This window comes from Mastigoproctus giganteus, unplaced genomic scaffold (genome assembly GCF_048544385.1).
Source record: "Mastigoproctus giganteus isolate SK-2022 unplaced genomic scaffold, ASM4854438v1 scaffold_18, whole genome shotgun sequence".
Lineage (NCBI taxonomy): Eukaryota > Metazoa > Arthropoda > Arachnida > Uropygi > Thelyphonidae > Mastigoproctus > Mastigoproctus giganteus.
Window position 1 is genome coordinate 698,631 of NW_028328295.1, and position 27,461 is coordinate 726,091.

Below are 27,461 nucleotides of genomic sequence, written 5' to 3' on the forward strand. Positions count from 1 at the left end.
CTTCTAATCCGTCCCCCCTGCCATCAACAGTACCAAACAATGATTGCTCATTTGCTTCCCTGGAAGCAAATGAGCAATTTCTCTAAACTGCTGAGGAAGCAATTTAGAGAAAATGAAGATATTAAACAGCATCTTTTTCGAATAGAAGATCAGCAATGTAAATTCTACCACTTGCTTCTCGAACTAAAGGCTATGGTCGAAAGCCCTCCGGTGCCTCATCCTTCTGTTCATCAGGCTTCTGTAGTTTCAGTCCAGATGCTGAAGAATTTGTTCCGGAAAAAACAGCTGCGCCATCCCAAAAATCGAGCTCTAGCTCTCTTTATCTCCGAGAACATAATCGTGCTTCCTCGCAACGTGTTGACACGGGCAGACAACCGATATCCACCACTATTAGTAATCAACAGAAACCGAGCAATTTGTATGCGCACTGTCAAAATGATCGCTCTGAGCATTATCCTGAAGTGCCTTCCCATAATAGCTTGCCTACAAACCCCCCAAAATTTTAAGTTTCCCCGCAGAAACAACAGATATGCAAGCATAATAGGAACAAGAAATATGCAGTCCTGCATTAAAATTAGAAACAGAAATAGTTCGACCCTTAGAAGTAGTAACATTTTTGTTAGCAGGCTAGACCCTAATACTACCTCCCAGCAGATGGACCACCTACTATTAGAGCTAGAAATTCCAGGTAGAGCTTTCAAATTAAAAACCAAACATCCCACATATTCATCATTTAGAACTGATCTAAAGAATTGTGACCTACAACAATATCTAAATCCTGATATCTGGACAAATGGTCTACTCGTCATGCCATTTTATGGAGCTATTGGAGGATCGATCAACGACTCTAGTGAAAAGGTAACAATAATTCTCAATCTGCTGAACTCTCTGCATAGCCAAAAAAGTACTCTTGATTCTCATCCTAATCCATCATTTAACCTGCCACCTAATATATCTGTTTGCAAACATCCTTCCAACACATCTCGTCCATCTCAGCATTTTTCTTCAAAATGTAAGAAGTATAAAAAATAAACTGTCTACGCTTATTTCATTAATGGTTGAAGAATCGCATGACATTATATGTTTAGTTGAAACGTGGATGCAGGAATCTTTACAAGATGTTTTTTTACTGCCGAAGAATCTAAGCTTCAGTGCCATTTGGGTAGTGCTATCAGCTGAGAATAAGTAATATGTAATACTATTTTAAGTAATGAGAAGTAGTCTTCTCCAATGGTGAAGTGTCACTTATTCGAGGTAGTACAAAATCTTGGCAACTCGTGAATGCATTCACGATATGCGATATACTTAAAATAATGCGAATTTAACTCCTTTGGTAGATGGCTACGAATTAAACTGATGCTATTGCACTAACCTATACATTAGATATAACCACTGTTTAACTAGTACAGGTATGCTTTTAGACAATAACTAAGTCAGTGGATTACTGCTTGGATTTTTTGTTAGATGCCACCAGTTGATAATGATCACTGATCACTTGCTGTTGCAAATTTACCCTCTTCAGAAATTCCAAACCAAGTTTTCCTTATAGCAGAACACTTCTGGATCTGTGGCTACCAGAATCAAACAACTAAATGCTTTAGTGAACTACTCCATTTTTCTTTTGTGATTACTTAAAAGGAATTATGTTCAGCACTGGTAATAAAAATATTAAAATATTTATAAAATAAATTTAATATACACTGTGTGGAAACTTTATTAGATACACCTACCTATTAGTGAGTAAATCTCCTTTTAGCCCTCAGAATAGCCTCTATTTGTTGTGTCATAAACTTAATGGGGTATCAAATTAAGCCACAGCAATGCTACAAACTAGAAAGTTGTGGATCACTAATCCAAAGAGCTTGTCCAACCCATCCCATGGTGCTCAATTGGATTAAGATCTGGTGAGGCCAATGATTAAGCTGAATTCACTGTAATGTTCCTGGAACCATTCTGTACAATTCTAGCCTTATAACATGGCCAATTATCCTGTTGATTAATGGTAAGAACCCATTCACAGATGGATACACTTGGAGCGATGAGGGAATGCACCTTGATGGAAACAGTTTCCAAATAACTTATGGTATCTGAATATTCCCCACTGCTATTGAGGCGCTCAACGTGCTCCAAGAAAACATGGCCTAAACCATTACACCGCAATGCCATCCTGAGAGGTATTAGCAATGCACACTGCAGAATCTATCTAGGTGCATTGCTATTGCTTAGAAATAAGAAAATAAAAATAATTCCACTGTATACAATTTCCATATATGTTTTTACATTCTATAGATGTTTTCAGTATATATCAAAATTTTATTTCATTTAATTTTATCATAATTTTATTTATTTTTGCTAAAATTTTAACTAAATCTGTGAGTTTTATCTTTAAAAAATAATTTTTGAAAATTTCTAATTTAAATCTATATTTATATACATACCCATAAGCACCATTACTTATTAACTTCACTGTTTCGAAATCATTTTCTTGTGGTGATTTTGGCTTATCAATTATACTCTTGTTTGTCTACAATTTTAAAGAGAAACATCAATGTATTAGTTGTATATTACATAAAGGCTTGACACAATTTTAATAAAATTGTTTCATTTTATTAAATGTGAAGATGGCCCCTTTTCAAAATGATCTCCTATGTATCCAATATATTTATTCCAGATGTTTACAGCTGTTTATTAAATAAAATTACCACCACTAAGTGACTTTGGTTGTGGAGCACAATTTTATTTTAATTTTTAAGATAAATGAAATTCTCCTAATCAACTAATGAAGAAGATGAAGACAATTTCCATTTAGAAATACAGTTAGGTATGCTACAATGAATGAATGATACAACGAACAGTTTTTATCAATAAAATCAGGATGCTACAATGAATGCAGAGGAATACAATTGGCCAACATAGCAAGCATGTGCCGACCGGGCTAGCCAGGTGGGTAAAGTGTCTGCCTGGCAACCCAAAGGTTGCGGGTTCGAATCCCACCTCGGGCTTGGATCAAAGTACTGCAAAAAACCTTAGGAGGTGCATTATGGCCACAGAAGCCGATGCGCCAACAACTACCAAAAAAAAAGCATGCATGTGCACATGATGTGTCGGGGCCTTCCTGCTTTGATTAGAGTGTCAGTTATCATCTTTGTTATTGTTTGTAAGGTTATTAGTTTAGTTCAGTTACCTGCTTATTTAGGACAAGAGCCTCATGCTACATGGTAGAATAACTAACGTATAGGTTAGTGCAATAGCATCAGATTAGTAATTCGTAACCATCTACCAAAGTAGTTAAATTGGAATTGTTTTAATTATATCTCATACTGTGAATGCCTTCACAACGAGTTGCCATGGTATTGTACTAGTATAACAATTCACCAGTGGAAAAGACTACTGTTACTTGTTATTGGCGGATACCACCACCCAGACGGCACTGTTTCGAAGCTTACTGGCTTCTCATTGGTGGGTGAGCAGGTATCCTGGTTTTGCAATAGTGAAAACTCAGTTACGAAGTATAGACTATAGAGTATTTTAGGCAACACCCTCATGCTATGTGGTAGAATAAACTAAATTATTCTGCTATATAATTTTAGCCACGAGCTGGCAAAATAGAGTGAGAAAGCTAATTAACTTAGACATTTAGAAAGAAATAATTTCCAAGCGAGAAAGTGGAAAAAGTATACGAGATCTAATTGCAGAATATGATATGGTTAAATCAACAACCAGTACAATTTTAAAAAAACAAGGAAGAAATAAAAATTGCACAGGTCGCGAAGGGAATCTCTCGGTTAAGCAGTTCACGTACTATCACAGAAACTCTTCTATTAGTGTGGATTAATGAAAAACAAATGGCAGGTGATAGTGTCAGTGAGGCGATTATTTGTGAAAAGGCTAAACAATTGTTTGACGAACTTGGTGCTAAGGCTCCTAGTACAAGTACTGGTTCTGTGAAGGAGTTTTTTGGCACCAAGGGGTGGTTTACCGGATTTAGGAAAAGGACTGGATTACACAGTGTTGTGAGGCATGGTGAGGCTGCCAGTGCACACTTGGGGCACTGCTGAGCAACATCAGGAGAAATTTAAGAAAATAGAGGATGGAGGCTTTCTTTCACAGGTGTTTATCTGCAATGAAACTGGCTTTTTCTGGAAGAGAATGCCATGCAGAAAGAACATATATCACGAAGGAGGAGACCACCTTGCCTGGCCATAAGCCAACGAAAGACCGGCTTACACAGCATTTTTGTGCCAATGCTTCAGGTGATTGCAAGGTCAAGCCACTGCTCGTGTACCATTCAGAGAACCACAGAGCTTTTAAAAACATCAGGAAAAACCATCTTGGAGTTTTGTGGTGTTCCAACCACTTGGGTGACCAGGAGTGTTTTCTTCTAGTGGGTGACTGAGGTGTTTGGCCCCACTTTCCGTGACTAGCTTAGGGAGAAGGATCTTCCATTGAAGGTTCTTTTGGTCATAGACAATGCTCCAGCCCACTCTCCTAATTTGATGGAAGAATTATAAGATGAGTCACGACACCTCTCCTAAACCTATGGACCAGCAGGTGATCGCAAATTTAAAAAAAAACTCTACACTAAGACACTGTTCAGGAAATGTTTTGAGGCCACTTCTTCCAGTGATGACTCTGAAGGACTTTTGGAAGGGTCACTTCAATATAGCGGATGCTGTTTTCCTAATTGCGGTTGATTGGAAGGAGGTTTCTGTTAGGTGCTTGAATTTGGCTTGGAGGCCATTATGGCCTGATGCTGTGGCTCCAAGGGACTTCAAAGGCTTTCAACAGTTGGAGGAAGAGCCTGTTGTGCAGGAAATTGTGTGTCTGGGCAGTTCCATGGGCTTGGAGATCAATGAGGAGGATTGGAGGACCACAGGAAGGAGCTATCATTTGAGGAGCTAGCAGAGCTTCACAATGAAGAAGAGGAAAGCTTTCGGGGACGAGAAGAAGGAAAAAAATTCAGCATTCCAGCTTAAACAGGTGTTCTCTTGCTGGGATAAACTGTTCAAACTTATAACAGATTATCACCCAGATATTGCCGCTGTGGAAATGGGCCTTAATCATTTTAATGACACCTTGATGGTCCACTTTTGGAGGGTCCAAAAATCCAGGATAGAGCAGTCAACTCTGGATTCATTCTTCAAAAAGGTGGACAAACGCCCTCCAACTGATGAACCTCCCACAGAACAGTCACCCAAGATGAGTAGGAACAACGACTCCTCTCCTTCCACCTCTATATGATTTTTATTAGGAAAAGTTTGTTTATATTTTCACAGGGGAATATTGTTTATGCTTTACATGTGCGAAAGATTTTTTTATGCTTTTATCATGGAAAGTTTGATTATAGTTTTCACTGGGGAAAGATTGTTTATCCTTTTCATGTGCTTTAGATTGTTTATGTTTTTTATTAAGGAAAGTTTGTTCATGCTTTTCAAATTTTATGTACAGTGTATAAAAGTTAAATAAATTAATTTTATATTATTTTTACACTTATATTTTTTATTTTGTATTATATTTTTCTTGTTTAAATCGTTGTATTGGATGGTAATTTTTCATCTGCCAAAATTAATTTTTTAGAAAAAAATTATAGAAAAAAAAATGTTGCAACTTACTGGTTCAACAGCTTACATTTTTGAAATTTGTAGAATTAAAGAATAAAAGCTCTCTACAATCCATGAATATGATGATATACAACATATTTTTGGGTTATATAGGAAGCATTTTTAGCGCTTTTTATGCTGTGATCTGAAAATTGATATTTTTTGACATATGACAAATTTCACTATGAATAGCGATATGTTCAAATAAAACCAAATATTAAATAAATAACTTTAGAACCATGTGTATAAAAGGGTAAAGTGGCGGGGGGGGGGGGGGTTGTTTCATCCTGAAAAACTAGTACGGTGGAGTACGATAAAACAGACAATTGGTTCTAGAACCTTGTTCGTTATAGCATCTGTTCTAGCATACATTGAAGTATATGTATTTATTTCACAGTCTAGAGCACAGGTTCCCAACTTGTGTTCCATGGAACCCTAGGGTTCCAGCGATAATATTTGGGGTTCCGCAATAAAATTAGTGTTTGAGCTCCAATTAATAGTTTAAAATATGTATGAAAAATTAATTTAAATAAAGTTTCAAAAATTATTAATATTCCATAGGGAGAGGGGGAACCTTCATGGCTCGTATTTGTGGAAATTAAATTCGGTTAGTCTAATGGTGGATGAGTGAATCGATTACTTGCATTGGATTTTCCCACCACTAGTTGAGTCATATGCCCTGATGAAATCATCTGTAGTGAGGTGAGGTACAGCATACGACCATATAGAATATCAGTTGTAGATCGGTGGTGTTTTCCACTGCGATCATTTTGTGATCTCTTATACCCTTTTCATATAAAAAATAAAGTGGGCATCGTATTAATTTATAATATTACTATTGTACATACCACAAATTAAAATATCATGGATCGGTGTTTGAGAGAAGGAGTTTTAAATGAAAGTGTAGCAAGCAGTTCACATGTTTCTAGTGACAAAGAGACTGGTAAAACAGATACTGACGAAAATACAGATCAAGGCACTAGTATTACTTGTGTAGCAGGTGAATCGAGGAAAAGGGAAGTGTTGTTTGTCAATACTAAAACATCGCTGCCATAAAAAATGTAAATATGACTCGAACTATTTATTACTCGGATTCACGACCACAGGAAATCCCGAGGCCCCTGATGCATTATGTATATTATGCAATAAGATCTTATCAAATAGTTCGTTAGCACCAGCTAAATTGCGCAGACATTTTGAACTGAGGCTGCATGTTAATTAACACGAAAATTCAGAGGAAACCATGTAGAACCTTGATAAGATGAGTCGCAATCACCACAAGAAATGTATACTGTGTCATTTTTTTTGTGTTGCAAACGAGGAAAGGACTGAGTGATTGTTCCGTATAGTGTGTAATTTCCATATTGGCCTGGCTACAATTTTAAATTCGGTATCTTTAAAGAATCTGTTAAGTTGTTTGTGCCACTATTCAACATACGGGACAGAAATAAAGTATTTTTTGATAATACTATATTGTTGGTTGGTGTTTTTTTGTATTCTATCCTTAGCTTGTACCCTAATTCTGTCTATTGTAGCAAGTGGGTAACCCTTGTTTAAGAATCTGCTGGTTAATATTTGTATTTCTGAGCTCAAAGCAGATTCCGTCATTGAATATTTATAAGCATTGAGAAATTGATCTTTTGTAGGTGAACGTGTGATAGTTGTTATAATGCAGAAACATACCAGTGTTTGTAGGTTTATGATAGATGTTAAATTGGATTTTATTTGCATCCCGAGTAAGTGTGAAATTTAGAAAATTTAATGACTTTAGTATACATTTCTTGTGGTGATTGCGACTCGTCTTATCAGAGTTCTGTGCGGTTTCCTCTGAATTTTCATGCTAATCAGCACGCGTCCTCAGTTCGTGCTTCTCGTTCAGCAGCGTAAGAATTACCTTTTCATGCTGTTAATGAAAAACATACTTTTATTTAATGAGGCTGAAATACTTAGTGTCCAACATAATTTACGAGACTATTAATTGCGGAACCATCAAAATTAAATTACATAAGAATTCTGTTAATGTTCGCCGGCCATATCTAATCTCCGACTCGGGGTCTTTTACGCGGACGAGCGAAGACAAATAATCCCTATTTAAGTTCCATGCTCACCCCTATTCGGTAATTTTCATTTCCTGTGATCAGAACATACAGTCGAAAAGCATTGTCAGCTTCAGGAAGAAAAATCATTTTGCAATTTTTTTTGTTAAATTGAATTTTAATTATTGTTAATTATTTCTTACTATAATGTAATATTTTCGGTTTTTTAATTGTTTTTGTTTTAATTTCTGGAGAGATCATATGGAAGTGTTCTACATATCATATTGAGGTAAACTCTTATTCTTTTACAAATACTTGTTTTTAACATACATCTTTGCTGGTACATACTGAAATTATAGTGGCTGTCACGTGGCAGAGTTCTTGTCAGATTGTTTGAATTACGAGAAGAGCTCGCCATATTCTTATACAATGACAAATTTCTATTAGCAGATCACCTTAGAAATGTTTCATGGTTGAGTCAAATTGCTTTTCTGGTGGATATATTCACAAAACTGAATGATGTTTGTTCAAGGGAAAAAATGTAAATATTTTCATCACAAAAGATAAATTACGATCATTATTACGAAAGTTACAATACTGGACCATGGCTGTTGAAAAAAATAATATGGATCCATTTCCAACTTTAAATGACTTTACAGGAATCGAACTGTGGAATTGACAAGGAAATTCGGAAAGAAATTATTTCTCATCTAAAATCAATAAGTGTGGCATTAAATGGATACTTTCTTCCACTAAAAGATGACAATAACTGTTGGATTTTCAATCCTTTCAATATTAAAGAAAAACCAGAGGAACTATCTATTTCAGAATATGAAAATCTCATCGACCTTGGCATCGGAGTCAGATAAAAGTTAAATTTAATGGAGTTTCATTAAACAAGTTTTGGTGTGACTTAAAAGAAGAATATCCAAATTTATTCAAAAAGGCAATTTGTTTTGTTGCCGTTTAGTACCACATATTTGTGTGAAAGCTGATTTTCACTTTACACTGCGACAAAAACAAAATACAGAAGTAAATTGGATGCCACTCCTGTATTAGAATTCAGCTGTCCACAATTAAATCAAATTTTGAAAGAAAAGAAGACGTTTAATCTATCACATTAATTAGCAGTTTGAATTAATATTTGATTTTCCATTATTAATATGGCTTTTTTTTTTTTTTTTTGGTTTTTTTTTTTTTTTTTGTATTTTCAATAAATTATTTTTGATTTTTTGATTTGTTGTTTTATTTATAATCAGTAAAAATTGTCAGGGTTCCAAAATATTTTATCAAGGTGAAAAGGGTTCCACGTTAAAATAAGTTGAGAACCTCTAGTCTAGAGCAAAATTACATAAGCCATACTAATTATAAGTTTTTACAACACTTTAAATAAAAGGAGATAAGTAATGTGTTAATATAATAATGACAGTAGTATGCACTTTTAGAAAACTTCTTACTAAAGACCTTTACTCTTAAAAAAGTTCATCTTGTAATCGAAAGTTGACATCATATGTTTAGGAAATACATATATATTTTATCATATTTAGCAACATTTGTGATTATTGACATAAAAACTGATTGGCTTCATAAGTTATTAAAAGTAGTAAATATCGTATGACAAAGACCTTAGTCTAATCCTTTGAGCCACAATCAGTAACAAGTTCTTACAACTGAGTTTTCTCAACATCATTAAGAATATTACTGGAAAACAAGGAATCTGCCTAAACTATAACTAGATGCAAAGAAATTTGGAACGCTACTCCATGTTGGGCAATATTAATTCATTCACAAAAATTAAAGGTTAATCTGCCAAGTGTGCAGTATTTCCTTATCTGGTGAACCTATTCATTCCTGATTTGCATGCAATTTATGGATACTTGCTGAGGCACAAAAACTTAAAGAAATTACAAGTTTCTTAATCATATGACAACCCCGGGGGCTCACATCTGGTGAGTATGGGCTTGGCACACCCAGGGTCCTGAGTTGGATATCATCAATCATCATTCTTCTCTTTCTTGATGATTCCTTTCTACTTTTGACTCTCTCTCTCTCTCTCTCTCTCTCTCTCTCTCTCTCTCTCTCTCTCTCTCTCTCAGGGTAACTCAGGAATTTTTTTTTTGCTGGTGCAGCATAAGCTTTAGGCTTCCTTGCACCATATGGCTAATAATAATAATAATAAGTGAGGATCACTAGGATTAAAGGACAAGTTCCTAGATTATGAATGAACAAGTATTATAGCCAGTTTATTTTGTGTCCTCTGCATGTCGTCAAGTTAAACTGCTTGTGTCTTATTCATCCGTTGCCAAGTTTCCAACTGCCTTGATGTCATTCTCAGAAATTTGATGTCCTAAATAAAATCACACATCCATTGTAAGGGACTTAAACCATTGGACATTTCTTCAAAGCACATCAACAAAACTCAAGACACGTTTCTTTAGTAACCCATCCACACTAATTTCAGTTGTTCCAAGCACAAACATGACAGTAATATTTCTGCTAAACTCTTTTCAACTTATATCTAGGTCTTCCATCACTGGTACTAACCTATTAAAAAGCTGTTTTTCTGAATTGTCCTTACACTGGCCATTGCCAGTGTAAGGACAATTCAGAAAATGCAATGGCAATGTCAAGGAAAATGAAAATGCAATGTCAATTTTAACATTATTGGGAAAGGACAGTGCATAATGAATTTCATACGAAATTTTCTGGTGTGATAATGGGTTCCGGCAAGGTTCCAAATCATTACTTAATTGTATAGTATATTTAGTAAGTAGACTATAAAAAGCTAAAAACCCACATGATATAAGAGTAGTTATTTAGACAGAACATTTAATGTAAACTTTCTTTTAGCAGAAAATTTTGAAATAGAAGATTTAAGCAGTTGAATTTCTAGTGTCTCAAACTGAAAGATGAGGCCAAAAAATAATTTTTTCATACCTTGAAGTCTAGCACAAACAAGAGAAACTGTATACACATTAAATCTTGATGGGTGGCTATACTCTTTCTAAATCTTTTAGAAAAGTAGTTAAGACCTTAATTAGGATATTCTGAAAAACTTCCTAAAAAAGATCAAAGGATCACGCTGGCAAACTTAAAATTAAGCAAAGTGTTTGTTTACCTAAGGAAGAACTAGCAGTATTATTTGAATGCATCATGAAGAATTTTATTAAATTGTTCATGGTGAAGTTAAAGGAATAATTTTATATGACAAAATTCCTTGTTTTTTTTAAGATGAAGAATCCATCAATTTATCCTACAAAAAGTGCAAAAATTATATACGCATCCATAAATAAACATCCAAGTAAATAATTATACCTATTGTTCTAGCATATCCAGTAACAGTACACCATATACACACATATATATAAACAGAGTATTTCAATTAAAATGCACTGGGTCTACTTTGCTTATTTTTAGATTTAGGTTATTTGTAAGCTAGAACTTTTTTGTCATATCAGAGTTAAAATTTTTGAATTTGATGTTTAAATTAAACTTAAGTATTACCGTTTAGATTCTATGATTTCTAAATTTAAATTTTAATTTAAATCTAAATTGATATAAATTTAATTTAAATCTAAATTTAAAGGGTATAAATAAAATGGGAATGGATATTTCAGTGCTTAAATTTGTAATTTTGGCTGTTTGTTATCAAAGATAAGTTATCAGTAACTTCAACAACACTGTATGGCTGATGTTATATTTCCACAAATGAAAGGTAATTAATAACAACAGCAGGTTCAAGTAATTTTAATCTTTTTTTAAAACTGAGGATAAATACCACACAAATAATTTATAGCATTCTATACTATCTATTTAAGAAAATGTAAGGGCAGTGTAGTTTTAAAAGAGAGTCAATATGTGCTTGATGTAGTCTCTCTCAACCAAATAGAAGCTTGTAACCACATATTAAATTATAACGAACACTCTTTAGAATAATGCTCTCAATTTCAGCACATGCATTACATATTCTCCTTTTGCAATCATCTGAATTATCAGTGGGTGTTTTATACACTTTTGCTTTAACGAAACCCCAAAACAAAGTCTAAAGAGGTGAGATTGGGAGAACTTGGTGGCCAAGACACATCACCTCCGCATTCTATATGTGGGCTTTAAATATATGTCATACTTACTGTTGTACTACTACAATTTTGTGCGGTGGGGCAATTGTGCTGGAAAGAAAAATGACATTAGCTTTTGACATTTATGGAACTTTTTCATCTGTCAATTCCATAATATGTCACCTCAGTCAGTGCTGGCAATTTTATTTGCCACACAACACATTAACATCATCTCATCTAATGGCAATTATTTCTGTAACAGTATGGAGTTTGACAGATTGGATCACAGCAGGTGGAATTGTGCCTACTGGTGAAGTCATGTAGAGTGAATGGGCCTCGTCACGAAATAGAATATTGCTAAGGAAACTTGTCTTTTCTTTTACCTTCGTTAACAGAAAATTACAAAACGCCAAGTGTTTTGTGTCATCACCTTTAGGAAAATTGTAAAAATAAATGACAGGAATGCAGTTTGTTCATTTGAAGAATGCTCCAAATGTGTATGTGCTTGATTCCATGCAGAAAAATCAACCTGGACACTGCTAGTCGGATGTGACAGGAAGAAAACTGCAACATCTTCTATGTGAAGATGTTCCAAATTCTGCACACATTTGTATCATATTTTATACATCATGCTTCCAGTTGGCATAAAGCAATATTTACAACCTCTGAGGATGTCATGTCTTTTGGAAAAAATCTTGCTGTTGCTCTAGCATTTTAGCTGCACTTTACACACAGTAGTACCACGTTCCATAAATCAGTTTTGGAAAATATGCTTTCACATGATTTTACAGATGTGCATGGGAATAAACACTAAGAAGTTGTACTTCTAAGGAAATTCATTGCACTCTTCAGTCAGATTATGTGGCTGGCTAAGGGTCAATTCATGTCCATATTTGCATTAAATTCTGTACTTGAAGGTATTTTCATTCTCAGTAGGCTGCTGAGAATGTGGCAATTTGTGGAAAATTGAAACTGAAAACCTCCACATTTATATCACAGGGTGGAGCTTTATTTTATACTGTTGTTTAAACTTGCTTTTGAAACTATATCATTTAAATTATTTCTTGATGTGCCATTCTTTCCTATGTAAAATGTAAATGTCGAGAATCTTCTTAATCATCTGACTGGCTATGGAAAGCATATTGACTAGCATGACTTCTCGGTATGTGACTGCATAAGTTTTACAGACACCACTAACATTTTGAAATGTTAATCCCTTTCACCCTTGATTTGCACTTTCTAATTTCCTAAATTGCCTAAAGGCCTTAGGTGAGAATAATGCATATACAGTTGTCTCTCCTAATCCATTTGTTACATGGAAATTTTCTTTGTTCAACGGCAACTATTATAAATGTAATTATCAAGGAGGATCAAAAAAAAATCGCTATAAAGAAGTTCGTTTAACAGAGGTCCGACTATAATTAAATCAAAAATGAAGCAATTTTAAAATACATAACTGATTGTTTGTTTGTTATTTGGTTTTTAGGAGCATTAGCAACTAAGGCCATATTGCTCCGGGATATGCGGTGGTCATTCCCTGACCTTTCTGCATCCTCCGTATTTGGTGGTGATGGGCTCGAACCCCGGTCTAATCAAGAAGCGTGTGCTACGTACTGCTGCTCGTTCCCACCTGGCTACGCAGGCGCCTCATAACTGATTGATTGTGCCATTAAAATGCTAGGAATGGGGCCCTGCATGCCTCACCATAGTTTCAGCTCTGGATACTCAATAATTGCATTCAGGATTAGTTTTGTAAAATAAATGATTGTCTCAAAAATGGACTCGCAAATTTTCAAAAAAAAAATAAAATAAAATAACAATGGGCTCTCGCGAGCCCATGGAAGCCCACTATAGCTCACCACTGTTCTTAACCTAAACATATATTAGGGTGTATGTATTGTTTCTAAGTTCAGTATTATTCCTATTTTATGTAAATAACAATAAATATCAGATGCAGTAGTACTTCATTTGCAACAGTTTTTCCTGTCTTTCGTTTCACTTCCTCCTGAAAAATGGAATTATAACTTAAGAAAATAGAAGAAACTGACAATAAAACAAAAAAAAAAAAAAATATACCTCATGATTTGCTTCACTTTCTTCGACCTGTTCTGTTTCTCCTACAGCCAAATTCCCTCTTAGTTCTAAAATATGATTAAAAAAAGAAATACTTATTAAAATAAAATGATTCTAACTGCAAAATAGTAGGATTGGATATCCTATGGTATCATCCTTAATAGTTATTCTTACTGGACCATGAATTTAATAAAATATAGTTAATAAACAGCCTTCATAAACTAAGTTATAATTTTGCTAGACAATTTCTGCTGGCTTACAATTGAAAAATTAATAAATATTTTGTATAAATTAATAAATAATGTATAAATAAATCATCCTCGGTGTAGAAAAGCTAGATTTAATGAAGTAGACACACACCTACTTCATTAAATTGTGTAGGCCCAAGGAGGTACTCAGAGGTGTGACAATTATTGCCACATCCATTGTTATTATTGGGTGAAGACAATTTGCAGTTTTTTGATTGCTGAATGGGATTCTGGTGTTTGGGTAATTCCCAAAACAGGATAAATAAGAGGCTTAGAATATATCTACTGTCATCATGGTACTGTTATTTGGGGATATCTTAATTGGAAGGATCTTCTATTCCTAGGGTATTATACACTTGTAAAAACAAGTGTAGTGGTATAGTTAATACAACAGTTGGTAATAGGTAATTATAAATTTAATAATCTGAAATTCAAAATGCTAGTGGTGGGATATGTACAAAAGGTTAGATTTATATTTTGCTCATCTAAGCAAGTTATAGTTAAAATGATTCGGTTGGTATTCAGTGGAACACACTAAACCCTCTAGCATTAATTAAAAATGCCCTTGTGTATGGGATAGAAACAGCATAGAGAGAGAGAGAGAGAGAGAGAGAGAGAGAGAGAGAGAGAGATTTGCATAAGTGCAAACTTATACTTTAGAGTATAAGGACTTCCTGAGGTAAAGAAATTAAAATGGAGGACCCATCAAGCTGTCAGCTGTCCAACACAATGCCAAAGTTCTGTCTTGTGCATCAGGCAACACACCAGCAATCTTCAGAGCAGAATGTACTGGTCATATAGGAGCTAGTTATTGTCAGTGACGCTACTGTCAGGGAAATGGGAAATATAACTTGTAAAAAGGATAGGTGGAATGGGACCAGAGTATGTGGACATGTGTTTGTGTAAGGGATGGCTCCTAGAATGTCTGTTCAATGCAGTCTCATATTTCTGTGAAGAACAGAACTACTGTAAAAACACCAGAAATGTGAGTAGTGTAGGTTTGTGTGTATGTGTGTTATGTTCTGGATACTCGTCCATACCACAGGAAGGTTGGCCAGTCCCAGTAAAACATGTACCGTCTCAAAAGAAATGCTGACTCACCTGATGCTGCCAAAAGGTGGACCAGATTCCTCTTGCCCATTCCAGAGGGGAAAGAAGAGAGGAAAAAAAAAAAAAAAAAAGGAGAAAAGAAGAAGCTACACTAGTGCAGAGTGCAAAGAGAAATGAGAATTTTTTTTTTTTTTTTTTAATTAATAAATTAAAATTTTAAGCTGCTGTCTGGGGATCCCCATTCGTAGCCTGTGTTATTCTATGAGGTTTTTGCATCAAGATGATCTGGAAGGCAGCCAGGTTCTCTGGTGTCTGTAGCAGAATATACTAGTTGGAATAATAATAATCTAGTTGGTAGTTGGTTTTCAGTGACAGGGATGGTATTGGCTAGGTCTTACCTCAAGTCCTCACAGAGAATGCACTCAAAGAGCAGGTCCAACCAATTCTCCTTGGTGCCGCAGTAGAAAACTTTTATGGGTACTAGGCCAAGTTTGGAAGAGCTTCTCATTCAATAAGCTATGCCCAGTGAATAGGAATGATGGGTCTCAAGAGTTAGAGCCACTTCTGCGCTGACTTAGAGAGGGGAACGTCATATCCGGAAGGAATCCCCTCATAACTGCTCCCTTGGTGGCAGTGTCCCATCTTTTCTGCTAGATGTTTATCATCTCATTATAACAGAGGGTTCTCTCTGCCTTAAGGTCAATGTCCAGGTTTAGCTCAATGTCCAAGATCTTGGTCAGAATTTTCTTGTTGATTCTAGGCCACAGGTCCAATGGAAGGGTCCCAGCCAAGACCTGGATGTCAGCAGTGGATACTGTCCTGCATACCCTATGGGTAGCCAGGAGCATTGTCCATTGTATAGGTCCTAATTTGCTTATCTTTTTACCAATCTAGCTTGGTAGAAACAAGCACCTGCAGCATCGACATGATCGGAGGAAGACAGGTTTATAATATATATGGGGTGACCGGAGTATGTCTGCCAGAGGCAAAAGTTGATGACGTACGGCAGATATCTTTTAAGGGCACAAAGGGTGATACTTTTGTACACGTTGGCACTAAGTGTAGGAGATCTGCAGATTTACTAATATGTACAAGTCAATGTTGAAAAAAAGTCGCGAGTTAGGGTTAAATTTGAAAGTGTCTGCAATCCTGCCCAAACACAATAGGAGTATATGATGAGCCTTGTGAATCAATTTGGCCCTGTAGAGATTATGCAAGGCTCATGGAGTAGAATTTTTCTTGTCATGGTCTATGCTTGTTAACAGGAGAGATTGCTTCTACAGGGATGGGATACACTTATATAGAAAGGGTGCAAGAATATTTGCTAATACTATCAAGACAGCGTTAAGTGAGTTGCGAACCTGATAGCTTGAAGGGGACTCACAGAATAATAGATTAACAGTAACCACAGGCAGTGGTGAAAGTGATTCTTGCACTGCTTCATTTGGAATGAGCAGCAGCCTGGAAAGCAAGGTGCTGGGGATTTCAAGGATTGTTGTGAGTCATCATGGAACAAGTAAATTCATGGGCTGTGTTAGGGTTCATGTATATTATTTGCATATACACCAATGCTAGGAGTTGAGTAAATAAATTTCATGAATTTGATATGCTGGTCAAGACATCAAAGGCAGATATCGTGGGCATATCAGAAATGTGGTGTCACACAGATATAAGGAATGCAGAGTTGGAATTTGGACAGTACAATGAGTACAGAAAGGATAGCCAGGATAGAAAGGGAGGAGGGATTATGCTGTTAATTAAGAAATATATAAAATCTAAGTAAGTGCATCCATTTGACATGGGGGGGCAATCCAATGTTGAGTCAGTTTGGTGTGACATAAGCAACTGGAAAGCAAAATTGAGAGTAAGTGTGTTGTAGGCCAAATGACTCTGATAAGTACAATGAACAACTGTACAGAGAAATAGAGTGGGCCAGTAATCTGCCTTCACTTGCCTAACATTTTTTGCGACTCGATTCAGAAGACTATGGTAGATATAAGCTAGACTGTAATCGAGTCACAAAAAAGGTTAGGTAAGCGAAGGCATATCATGAGAAATCTTTGGCAAAGGATGCAAAGAGGAACAGCATAGACTTCTTCACTTATGTAAACTCTAGAAGGAAGGAGATAAATCAGATTGGTCCACTTGATATCAATGGTTCGATTGTTGATGATCCTGCTGAGGTAGCTGACAAACTGAATGAGTATATTCCATCTACATTCACACATGAGTTATTCAAGCAGGGCTAAAAGTTTATCAAACTCTAACAGGGAGTTAAATGATTTTGTATAAACTGAGAGCAAATTGGAGGAGAAATTGTTGAACTTCAACATAAGAATGGCACCTTGGGTGGATGGGATTTATCCAGTTATATTAAAGGATACAGCAAAGGAAGTAAGCAAACCCTTATTCATAATTATGAGACCTTTCTTAGACTCAGAGGTGGTCCCCATGGAATGGAGGTATGCAACAAATGTCTCCAAATCACCAAGGTAGATCAAAGGGTGACAAGAGAAATTACAGATCTCTTAGTTTAACTTCTGTTCAGGAGAAAATAATGGAACCACTGGTTAATGAAGCACTGCAGGATCATCTAGACAAGACTGCAGTTATAGTTCAGACACAGCATGGTTTAGTTAAGGGGAAGTCTTGTCTGACCAATTTGACTGGATACTATGGCGTGGCCACAAAGGAACTGGATGCAAAAAATAATTTTGATATCATATATTTGGATTTTAGAAAAACTTTTGATACTGTTGCACATGGAAGACTATTGTTAAAATTGGAGCAGTATTTCATTAAGGGCAAGTTGCTGCTATGGATAAAGGGATGATTGAGTGAGAGAAAACAGAGAGTGGTAATCAATGGACCTTCCCTTGCTCTTTGTGGACAAATGTTATTATTGGAGTGCAGCAGGGTTTGGTGTTGAGCCCATTGTTGTTTTCTGTATTTATCAATGATATTGACAAATGTATATCAGGGTTAATGTCCAAGTTTGCAGCCGATGCAAAGGATGGCAGAGTAATGACAGAACAGCACTGCAACGGGATCTAGAAGAGTTGAACAGATAAGCCAAGCAGTGGCAACTGAAGTTTAACTTTGACAAATGAAATGTACTATATATGGGTAGCAGAACCGCAGTAACGAACCAACTGTGTGGTACTCTGGGCAGTGGAAAATGAAAAATACCTGGGGGTAATTGTGTAGTCAGATATGTAGTTTTCTGAGCAGTGCAGACAGGCTGGAAGAGTAGCTTATAGGGTCTTGTCTGGAGACTTCATTTAAGGAAGAATGTAGAGCTGCTGGAATGAGTACAGAGAAGGGCAACGAAATTGGTGAATGCAACAAAGGGTTATTGTTACCAAGAAAGGATTAAGTTCTGCAAATTGCAGCATGTGAAGACTAGGCAACTGCGATGTGATGATTGAGGTGTATAAGTCTTTAAATGGTTTGAGCAAGGTCAGTGATGATTGGATTCTTCCTCTTGCTCACATTACTCACCTGAGGCAATATAAATTGAAATTGAGGAAAGACAGTTGTAGAACAGATGTGCAGAAATTTGTCTTCGGCCAGCGGATGGTTGATTGTTGGAACAAACTTCCATCTGCCACAGAGGAATTCGACAAGTTAAATAATAAGTTCACGGCAGAGTTACATGAACATTTGGAGTGAATGGACGGGAGAAATGGGAAGGTTTCTTTTTTTTTGGCTGATGGTATATTGCATCAGCCTTTGCTGAGAAACCTGTTTCATGTGCAAGGATGGAAGGAGGACAGTTTTTGGGTCCATCAGGGTTTTATGAATTATGTTCTTTGATTCATGCAACAAACTGCCAGTCTTTGGTCAGACCTTGACATCCCAGTGCTTGCTCCTTACCCGACTGTCCCACTCACACAAAAAGTAAAAGACATTTTTGTGCAGCCAGATTGCCACCCAAGTAACATGCATATCACTTGGATATTATGATGTGGTTACAAAGGAACTGGATGCAAAAAATTATTCTGATATATACTTGGATTTCAGGAAAGCTTTTGACATTGTTGCGCATGGAAGACTACTATACAAACTGGAGCAGAATGGTATTAAGGGTAAGTTGCTACAATGGATAAAAGGATGGTTGAGTGGGAGAAGACAGAGGGTGGTAATCAGTGGGTGCTGCTCTTTGTGGACTAATGTTATTAGTGGAGTCCCACAGGGTTCGGTGTTGGGTCCAATGTTGTTTTGTATATTTATCAATGACATTGATGAAGGTATATCGGGCTTAGTGTCAAAGTTTGCAGATGATACGAAGGTTGGCAGGGTTGTTAATGACAGTAATGGCAGTGTGGTACTGCAACAGGATCTAGAAAATTTGGGCAGATGGGCTGAGAAGTGGCAACTGAAGTTTAACATTAACAAATGCAAAGTACTGCATATGCATAGAAATAACCCGAGAGAAATGTACCGCGTACTGCACTTAAGGTGGTAGAAAATGAAAAAGACGTGGCAGTAAGTGTGCAGTCAGATACGAAGTTTTCTGAGCAATGCAGATAGGCTGCCAGGGCAGGTCATGGGGTTTTGTCAATGATATACAGGAATTTTGCTAGCAGGGAAAAGGAGGTGATTGTCCCTCTGTATAAGGCAATGGTCAGGCCACGCCTTGAGTACTGCGTACAGGTCTGGAGGCCTCATTTTAGGAAGGATGTAGATGCTTGAGTGTGTACAGAGAAGGGCAACAAAATTGGTGAGAGGAATGAAGGGATCTTCTTACCAAGAGAGGGGCTTACATTCTGTAAATTGCAGTGGCTGGAGACTAGGCACCTGTGAGGTGATCTGATTGAGGTGTAAAAGGCTGTGAATGGGTTGAGCACACTGAATTCTGATGGGATTCTTCCACGTTCAGATTATGAATCTAAAGGGGCATAAATTCAAATTGAGGAAAGACAGATATTGAATACATGTGCGGAAATTTGCCTTTAGCCAGCGGGTGGTTAATTACTGGAAAAAACTTTCATTTGTCGTTGTGGAAGTTGATAGTTTAAATAAATTTAAGGAGGAACTGGACAAACACTTAGAGGGAATTGTTTTCGTAATTTTTTTTTTTGGCTGATGCTACATAAGCTCATACTCTTGCTTCACATGGCACTACTACTAATATTACTACTACTTTAAAGTCAGTGCAAACCAAACAACCAAGTTCTTCTTACTTAATATTTGTCAACAACTTCAAGTTCTCATATTTCTTTCAAATGCACAGAGCTACTGGAATTGACCGATACTTATTTCCATTCTGGAGCAACACACTTTTGAGACTCCTCTTTGATGAGTCAATAAAAAGTCTCCACTATGTAGGATTGTAAGTAATTCCTCAATCGTACATTAAGTTATTTATATTATTGCAAAAATCTAGTATTGTCCTCAAAAATACTTTTCTGAGGACAATACTAGAGAATGAGAATTACGGCTCTAGTTCGCGTTCTCTGTGCCTGTACCATGAGAAAAACATTCCATGTTTAGATGATTTTTTGACTTAAGTCTAGAACCCAGGAGTTTCGCAGATTCTTTGGTAAATTGAAATCTTTTACCAGATCATATCATTGAATTCTCGTTGTGAAAATTGTTGAGAGCTGGTCTGTAGGTGTGTAGACTTCAGTTTCATCTTTGGAGGCTTCACTTTCAGACTCTCTGCTGCTACAGTCTCCGTAGGTTGTCTCCATTTAGCACTGGTCTAAATGGCAGATGGGATATTAGCATAGACAATTCCCTTCTTACTCTTTGCAAGGATGCAGAGGGAAATAGCATTTTTGTATCCCTCTTCATCAAAGCAAAAGTAACAGTCATCAGTAATTTGCAATTCACTGTGAATCCCACCAAATCATGGGAAATGCAAATGGTATAGTGATTTTTACTATTTTTCCACAATCTCAGTGCTTCAACACAGGTTCGGTAGACTATGTTGAGCTCACTGTTTACTTTGGTCTCAGAATTTTACCCCACTATAAGCACAATACATTTTTTACAAATTCTGTTATATCTTGTCTTTGCTTGAGGATAACATAACTTCCACCAATATAACGAAACAAGGACAGATTGTTCAAACACTTGCACAAAGACATTTTACTCACTTATCACAGGTTTCATACAATAACCTGAATAATAAACTGAGTTCACACTGATAAATACTGCCACATGAATCGCTCAAGGTCAAGCAACAAATGACTGAAGGCACCCTTGCTAACATGTGAAGATTTAGTTTACAAATTCCCAGCATTTTCTCCACCCTTAATAATACAAGTCATGACATTAAACTTACATGATTTTAGAAAAAACAGTACGTGTAAGAAGACATGAATAGCATTTCTGAAATAACTGTAAAAAACTGAGTTAAAAACAGCTATTAGTTTAAAAACAAAAAACCACGCAGAGTGGTTTAATTTATAGCACTACGTACATGTTTTAATAACTTTATCATCACGTAGCATATAACATATGACATTATTCGTAGAGCTTTTGTACTGGTGACTTAGCAAGAATACAGTATTGGATAACTAATGTTGTAGTGCATAGTACAGAGTGTAGTTGTAATTGGAATTGTAGGTTTTTAACTGTGGCTAACAAGTAGCTCTTACGTATCTCAAAGGTCCCAATCATGTAGGTTGGTGTAATTGGATAATTTTATTATCTGCTAAAATCAAATTCTAAGTTTAAAAAACATAACAGTACAGACATCACAGCCTTAAAAAATGTGCAACTTGGAAATGTTCACAGACCTTTCTGCCAATTATTGTCAGTGAAATGGTAAATGTTTTCAAGAAGGATAGGTGGAACAGGACCAGGGTATGTCTGCCAGTGGCAAAAGTAGATGTTGTAGAGCAGATATAATTTTTTAAGAGCAAAAAAGGTGATAGTTATACACATTAACACTAATCAAAGGACTTACTTAACAAGTACAAGGCAATATTTGCAAAATGTTGTGAGTTAGGATTAAATTTGAAAGTGTCTGCAATTCTACCCAGAAAAGATAAGAGGGAATACATGTTGAGAGCCTTGTCAATCAATTCGGCCCTGGAGAGAACATGCAAGGCTCATGGGGTAGAATTTTCTCAGGGTGGTCTCGGCTTGTTAACAGGAGAGATGGGACACACTTAAATATAAAGGGTGCAAGAATATCTGCTGATGCTATTCAGGTAGTGTTCGGTAGGTTGGAAAGCTGCTAGCTTCAGTGGGAGGGGGGGGTTCACAGACTAATAGTTTAACTTGAGCCACAGGCGGAGGCAAAAGTGATTCTTGCACTGCTTGTATTGGAAAATGCAGCAGCCAGGAAAGCAAGTTATCTGGGATTTCAGGCCTGCCATGGGTCATCATGGAAAAAATGAATAGAAGAGTTGTTTTAGGGTAACCAAGAGTAAGAACATGTGCATGTATACTTGCATGTACACTAATGTTAGGAGCACTGTAAATAAATCTAATGAGTTTGAAGTACTAATTAAGCCACTGAATGCAGAGATTGTTGAAGGGGATGAATCAGATTGCTCCACTTGATATTGATGGGTCAACTGTTGATGATCCTGCTCAGGTAGCTAACAAACTAAATGAATATTTTGCATCGACATTCACACATGAGGAGTTATTCAGCAAGGGGAATGCCAGAGGTGTATTCAACTCTAGCAGTAAGCTACAGAATCTTGAAATAACTGGGAGTAAAGTGGAGGAGAAACTGTTGAAGATAAACACAAGAAAGGCACCCGGGGTGGATGGGATCTATCCAGTTATATTAAAGGAGGCAGCAAAGGAAGTAAGCAAACCCTTAGCCATAATTATGAGAGCTTCCTTGGACTCAGGGGAGGTACCCATAGACTGGAAATGTGCAAATGTGACCCCAATTCACAAAGGAGGATCAAAGACTGACACAAGTAATTATAGACCTGTGAGCTTAACTTCTGTTCCAGGAAAATTAATGGAGGCACTGGTTAAAGAAGCACTGCAGGATCATTTAGACAAGACTTCAGTTATAGCTCAGACACAGCATGGTTTTGTTAAGGGGAAGTCTTGCCTGACCAACTTGATTGGATACCATGATGCAGTCACAAAAGAACTGGATGCAGGGAATAACTTTGATATTATATACTTGGATCTTAGAAAGGCTTTTGATACTGTTGCACATGGAAGACTGCTACACAAATTGGAGCAGTGTGACATTGGAGGCAAATTGCTGCTATGAATAAAGGGGTGGTTGAGGGGGAGAAGACAGAGAGTGGTAATCAATGGACACTGCTCATCGTGGACTAATGTTATTAGTGGAGTCCCTCAGGGCTCAGTGTTGGGTCCATTATTGTTTTCTGTATTTATAAATGATATTGATGATGGTATATCAAGCTTAATGTCCAAGTTTGCAGATGATACAAAGGTTGGCAGAGTTGTCAAGGACACTACTGACACTATGCTGCTGCAACAGGATCTGGAAAGGTTGAGCAGATGGGCTGAGAGGTGGCAAATGAAGTTTAACATTGACAAATGTAAAGTACTACACGTGGGAAACAGCAACCCCAGAGCAACGTATCAACTCTGTGGTACTACACTGACAGTGGTAGAGAATGAAAGGGACTTGGGGATGGTTGTGCAGGCAGATATGAAGTTCTCTGAGCAGTGCAGACGGGCGGCAAGAGTAGCTCATGGAGTATGGTCAATGATATACAGGAATTTTTCTAGCAGGGATAAGGAGGTGATTATTCCATTGTATAAGGCAATGGTCAGGCCACACCTAGAGTACTGTATACAGGTCTGGAGGCCTCATTTCAAGAAGGATGTAGAGCTGCTGGAACGAGTACAGAGAAGGGCAACAAGATTAGTGAATGGAACAAAGGGGTGCTCTTACGAAGAAAGGCTTAAGTTTTGCAAATTACAGTGTCTGGAGACTAGGCACCAGCGAGGTGATCTGATAGAGGTGTATAAAGCCTTGAATGGTTTAAGCATGCTCAATGCTGATGGGATTCTTCCTCTAGCTCAGAAAAATCACCTGAGAGGGCATAAATTCAAATTGAGGAAAGACAGATGTAGGATAGACGTGCGGAAATTTGCCTTTAGCCAGCGGGTGGTTGGTTGGTGGAACAGACCGCCATCCCTTGTGGTGGAGGTTGATAGCCTAAATAAGTTTAAGGCTCAGCTGGACAGGTATTTTGAACGAACAGAGGGGTGAAGTGGAAGTGGGTTTTTTTTTTGGCTGATGCTGCATAAGCTTGCTTTCTTGCATCAAATGCCTCTACTAATGCTAATGCTAATGCTAATTGTAGGAACAGCAAAAGCATGGTGTCACTCAGACTTGAGTGATTGCTGAATTTGAATATGGAGAGTATAATGTATACAGGCAGGACAGACAAGACAGGAAATGTGGAGGGATTATGTTCTTGGTTAAGAAGAATATTAAATTTGAGGCAGTACATCCAGTTGATTTGAGTGACAAGTGCAATATTGGGTCAGGTTGGTGTGATATAAGCACTGAGAAAATAAAACTGAGAGAATGAGAGTGTTGCAAATCTAATGACGGGTAAATAGATTGGGCAAGCAAATGAGAATGTCTCATAATGGGGGATTATACCTTTCAAGATAGTGAATGGAATTGTGGGTTGGTCGCTCACACACTAGCAAAACTTTTGTGGATCTCTTGGATGACAGCTGTCTACAGCAGCATGTTAGAGAGTAAACAAGAGAAAGCAATACTCTTGATCTGGTTATCAGCAATGATTCTTCTACTTGCATTAAGAATCTGCCGGTAAAAGACCCACTGGGTGGCAGCGAACACAGTGTTCTAATGTGGAATTTAATTAAAGACATAACGACTGCCAATGATAAAGGGAAAGGCTTTTGTTTTCTTAAGGGCAACTACAAAAATCTCAGACAGTTTTTGAATTGTGTGCAGTGGGACAAATTGATGATGCTACCAACAGCAAATTCTAAATGGGAAGTGATCAAAGAAGGTACTAGTCTTTTCATATCAACAAAGAAATACTTTATTGGTATGAAAAGACCTAAATAGTCTTTTCATAGCAAAAAAGTACTTTTCAAGGCTTAGACCTAAATGGATCTCAACAAAGTACTTTTCAATGCCTAGACCTAAATGGATAAAGAGAAGGAAAGTGTATGAAATGCATATAAATTATCAGGTGATACAGAAGGCTATGGTAGTCAAGTCACAAAAGAGGTTAGTCCAAGCTAATGCAAATTATCAGAACCCTATGGCAAAGAATTCAGAGAAAAACAGCAAACATTTATGTTTATGTTAACAGTAGAAGGTTAATTCTGTGAGTTAATTGTCAATGAACCTGCTCAGGTTACGAACAAATTGAATAGGTATTTTGCATCTACGTTCCCACATGAGGAATTCTTTAGGGAAGGGGATACGAGAAGTTTAACAAACTCGAACGAGGAGCTAAATGACCTTGTGATAACTGAAAGGAGAAGAAATTGTTGAGGACAGCCTTAAAAAAGGCACCTGGCTCAGACGGAATCTAGGCAATTATATTAATGGAGGCAGCAATAGAGATAGGCAAATTCTTAGTCATAATTATGAGAGCATCTTTGGACTCATGGGCTCTATGGACTGGAGAAGTGTACATACATCCCATTACATAAAGGAAGATCAAAAGGCAACATGAGTAATTAAAGAATTTGTTTAACATCTGTTCCAGGGAAAATAAAGGAATCACTGGTTTAAGAGGTAATGCAGGACCATATAGATAGGCATTCATTATACTGCAATCTGTCATGGATTTGTTAATTTGCAGTGTCGGTGTTATCTAACCAATCTGATTGGTTACTAAGATGTAGTGATAAAGGAACTGTTGCAAAAAATAATTTTGAATCACATACTTAGATTTCAGGAAGGCCTTTCAAACCGTTGCACATAAAAGACTGCTGTACAAACTAGACCATGTAGCATTAAGGGTAAGTTACTCCTTTGGATAAAGGGATGGTTAAGTGGAAGGAAAGATAGTGGTTATCAACAGGCTTGGTATTTGGATTTTAGGAGCATTAGCAACTAAGGCCATATTGCTTCGGGATATGCGGTGGTCATTCCCTCACCTTTCCGCATCCTCCGTATTTGGTGGTGACGGGCTCGAACCCCGGTCTAATCAAGAAGCGTGTGCTACGCACTGCTGCTCCTTCCCACCTGGCTACGGAGGCGCCGGCGGTTATCAACAGGCACTGCTCTTTGTTGGCTAATGTTATTAATGGAGTTCAGTGCTCTGCCCATCGTTGTTTTCAATATTTATTAATGATACTGATGAAGGCATATCAGGCTTAATGTCTAGGTTTGCAGATGTTACAAAGGTTGGTTGTTTGATTAACGACAGTCATCAGGTTGAGCTACAGCAACAAGATTTAAGAAAACTGGATCAGTGGACTGAAAAATGGCACGTGAAGTTTAACACTGACAAATGTAAGGTACTGCACATAGGTAGCAGTAACCCAGGGTAACTTACCATCTGTGTGGCACTATACTCAGTGTAGTACAGAATGAAAAAACCTGGGTGTAATTGTGAAGTTAGACATGAAATTCCCTGAGCAGTACAAACATGATGCCAGGACAGCTCATGGGTGGGGGTTGTCAATGATATACAGAATCTTTGATAGCAGGGATAAAGAGGTGATTATCTCTTGATATAAGGCCACTGTTAGGCCACATCATGAGTGTTCTATAACTTTAGGAAGGGTGTAGGTCTGCAGCAACAGGTGCTGAGAAGAGCAACCAGATTGGCGAAGGGAACAAAAGGGTGCTCTTACCCAGAATGGCTTCAGTTCAGCAAATTTCAGTGTCTCAAGACCAGGGACCTGCAAAGAGATCTGATTGAGGGGTTTAAAGCCTTGAAACATTGAGTAAGCTGAATGTTAATGGTATTCTTCCACTTGCTGAGACTACACACGAGGGGACATAAATTCAAGTTGAGGAAGGATGGTTGCAGGACAGATGTGTGGAAATTTTGCCTTCAGCCAGTGGGTGGTTGATTGTTGGAACATGCTTCTGTCTGTTGTCATGGAAGTGGATGGGTTGAATAAATTCAAGGTAGAACTAGACAAATTCTTGGAGGGGATGGGTGGGTGAATTTTTTTTATTATTATTATTATTTTTTTTTGGCTGATATAAGCTTGCTTTTTTGTATCGTTTGCCATTACTACTACCTACAACTACTGATATCAGTCTGTTCTAGGGTCTATATTCAGAGTGCATCACTTGGCAGGTTACTGGAACCCTGAGACCCGTGATGCACTCTCAGTTACATTTATCTCTAGTCAAGCAGCATTTCTTCAATGATTTAAATTCTTCTCGTAATACAAGTTTTACTTTGAGATCAGTACAGTCCTTGCATCAGGAACAAAGAAAAGAAAACATTAAGTAAGCAATGATGAACAACTACAGGG

The 27,461-nt window shown here is 37.1% G+C and overlaps 1 protein-coding gene across 2 annotated transcripts in view; it reads right to left on the bottom strand.

Annotated features, from left to right (window-relative positions):
* The window catches only part of LOC150074877 (microtubule-associated serine/threonine-protein kinase 3-like), a 644,779-nt gene that overhangs the window by 326,815 nt on the left and 290,503 nt on the right, over positions 1-27,461 (bottom strand). For both annotated transcript variants that reach the window (XM_090389436.1, XM_090389435.1), the window contains 2 exons: positions 13,771-13,835; positions 2,439-2,524 (listed from right to left, as the gene is read on the bottom strand). In XM_090389436.1, coding sequence (XP_090245562.1) covers positions 2,439-2,524; positions 13,771-13,835 — 151 coding nt within the window. The remainder of the gene's footprint in view (positions 1-2,438; positions 2,525-13,770; positions 13,836-27,461) is intronic.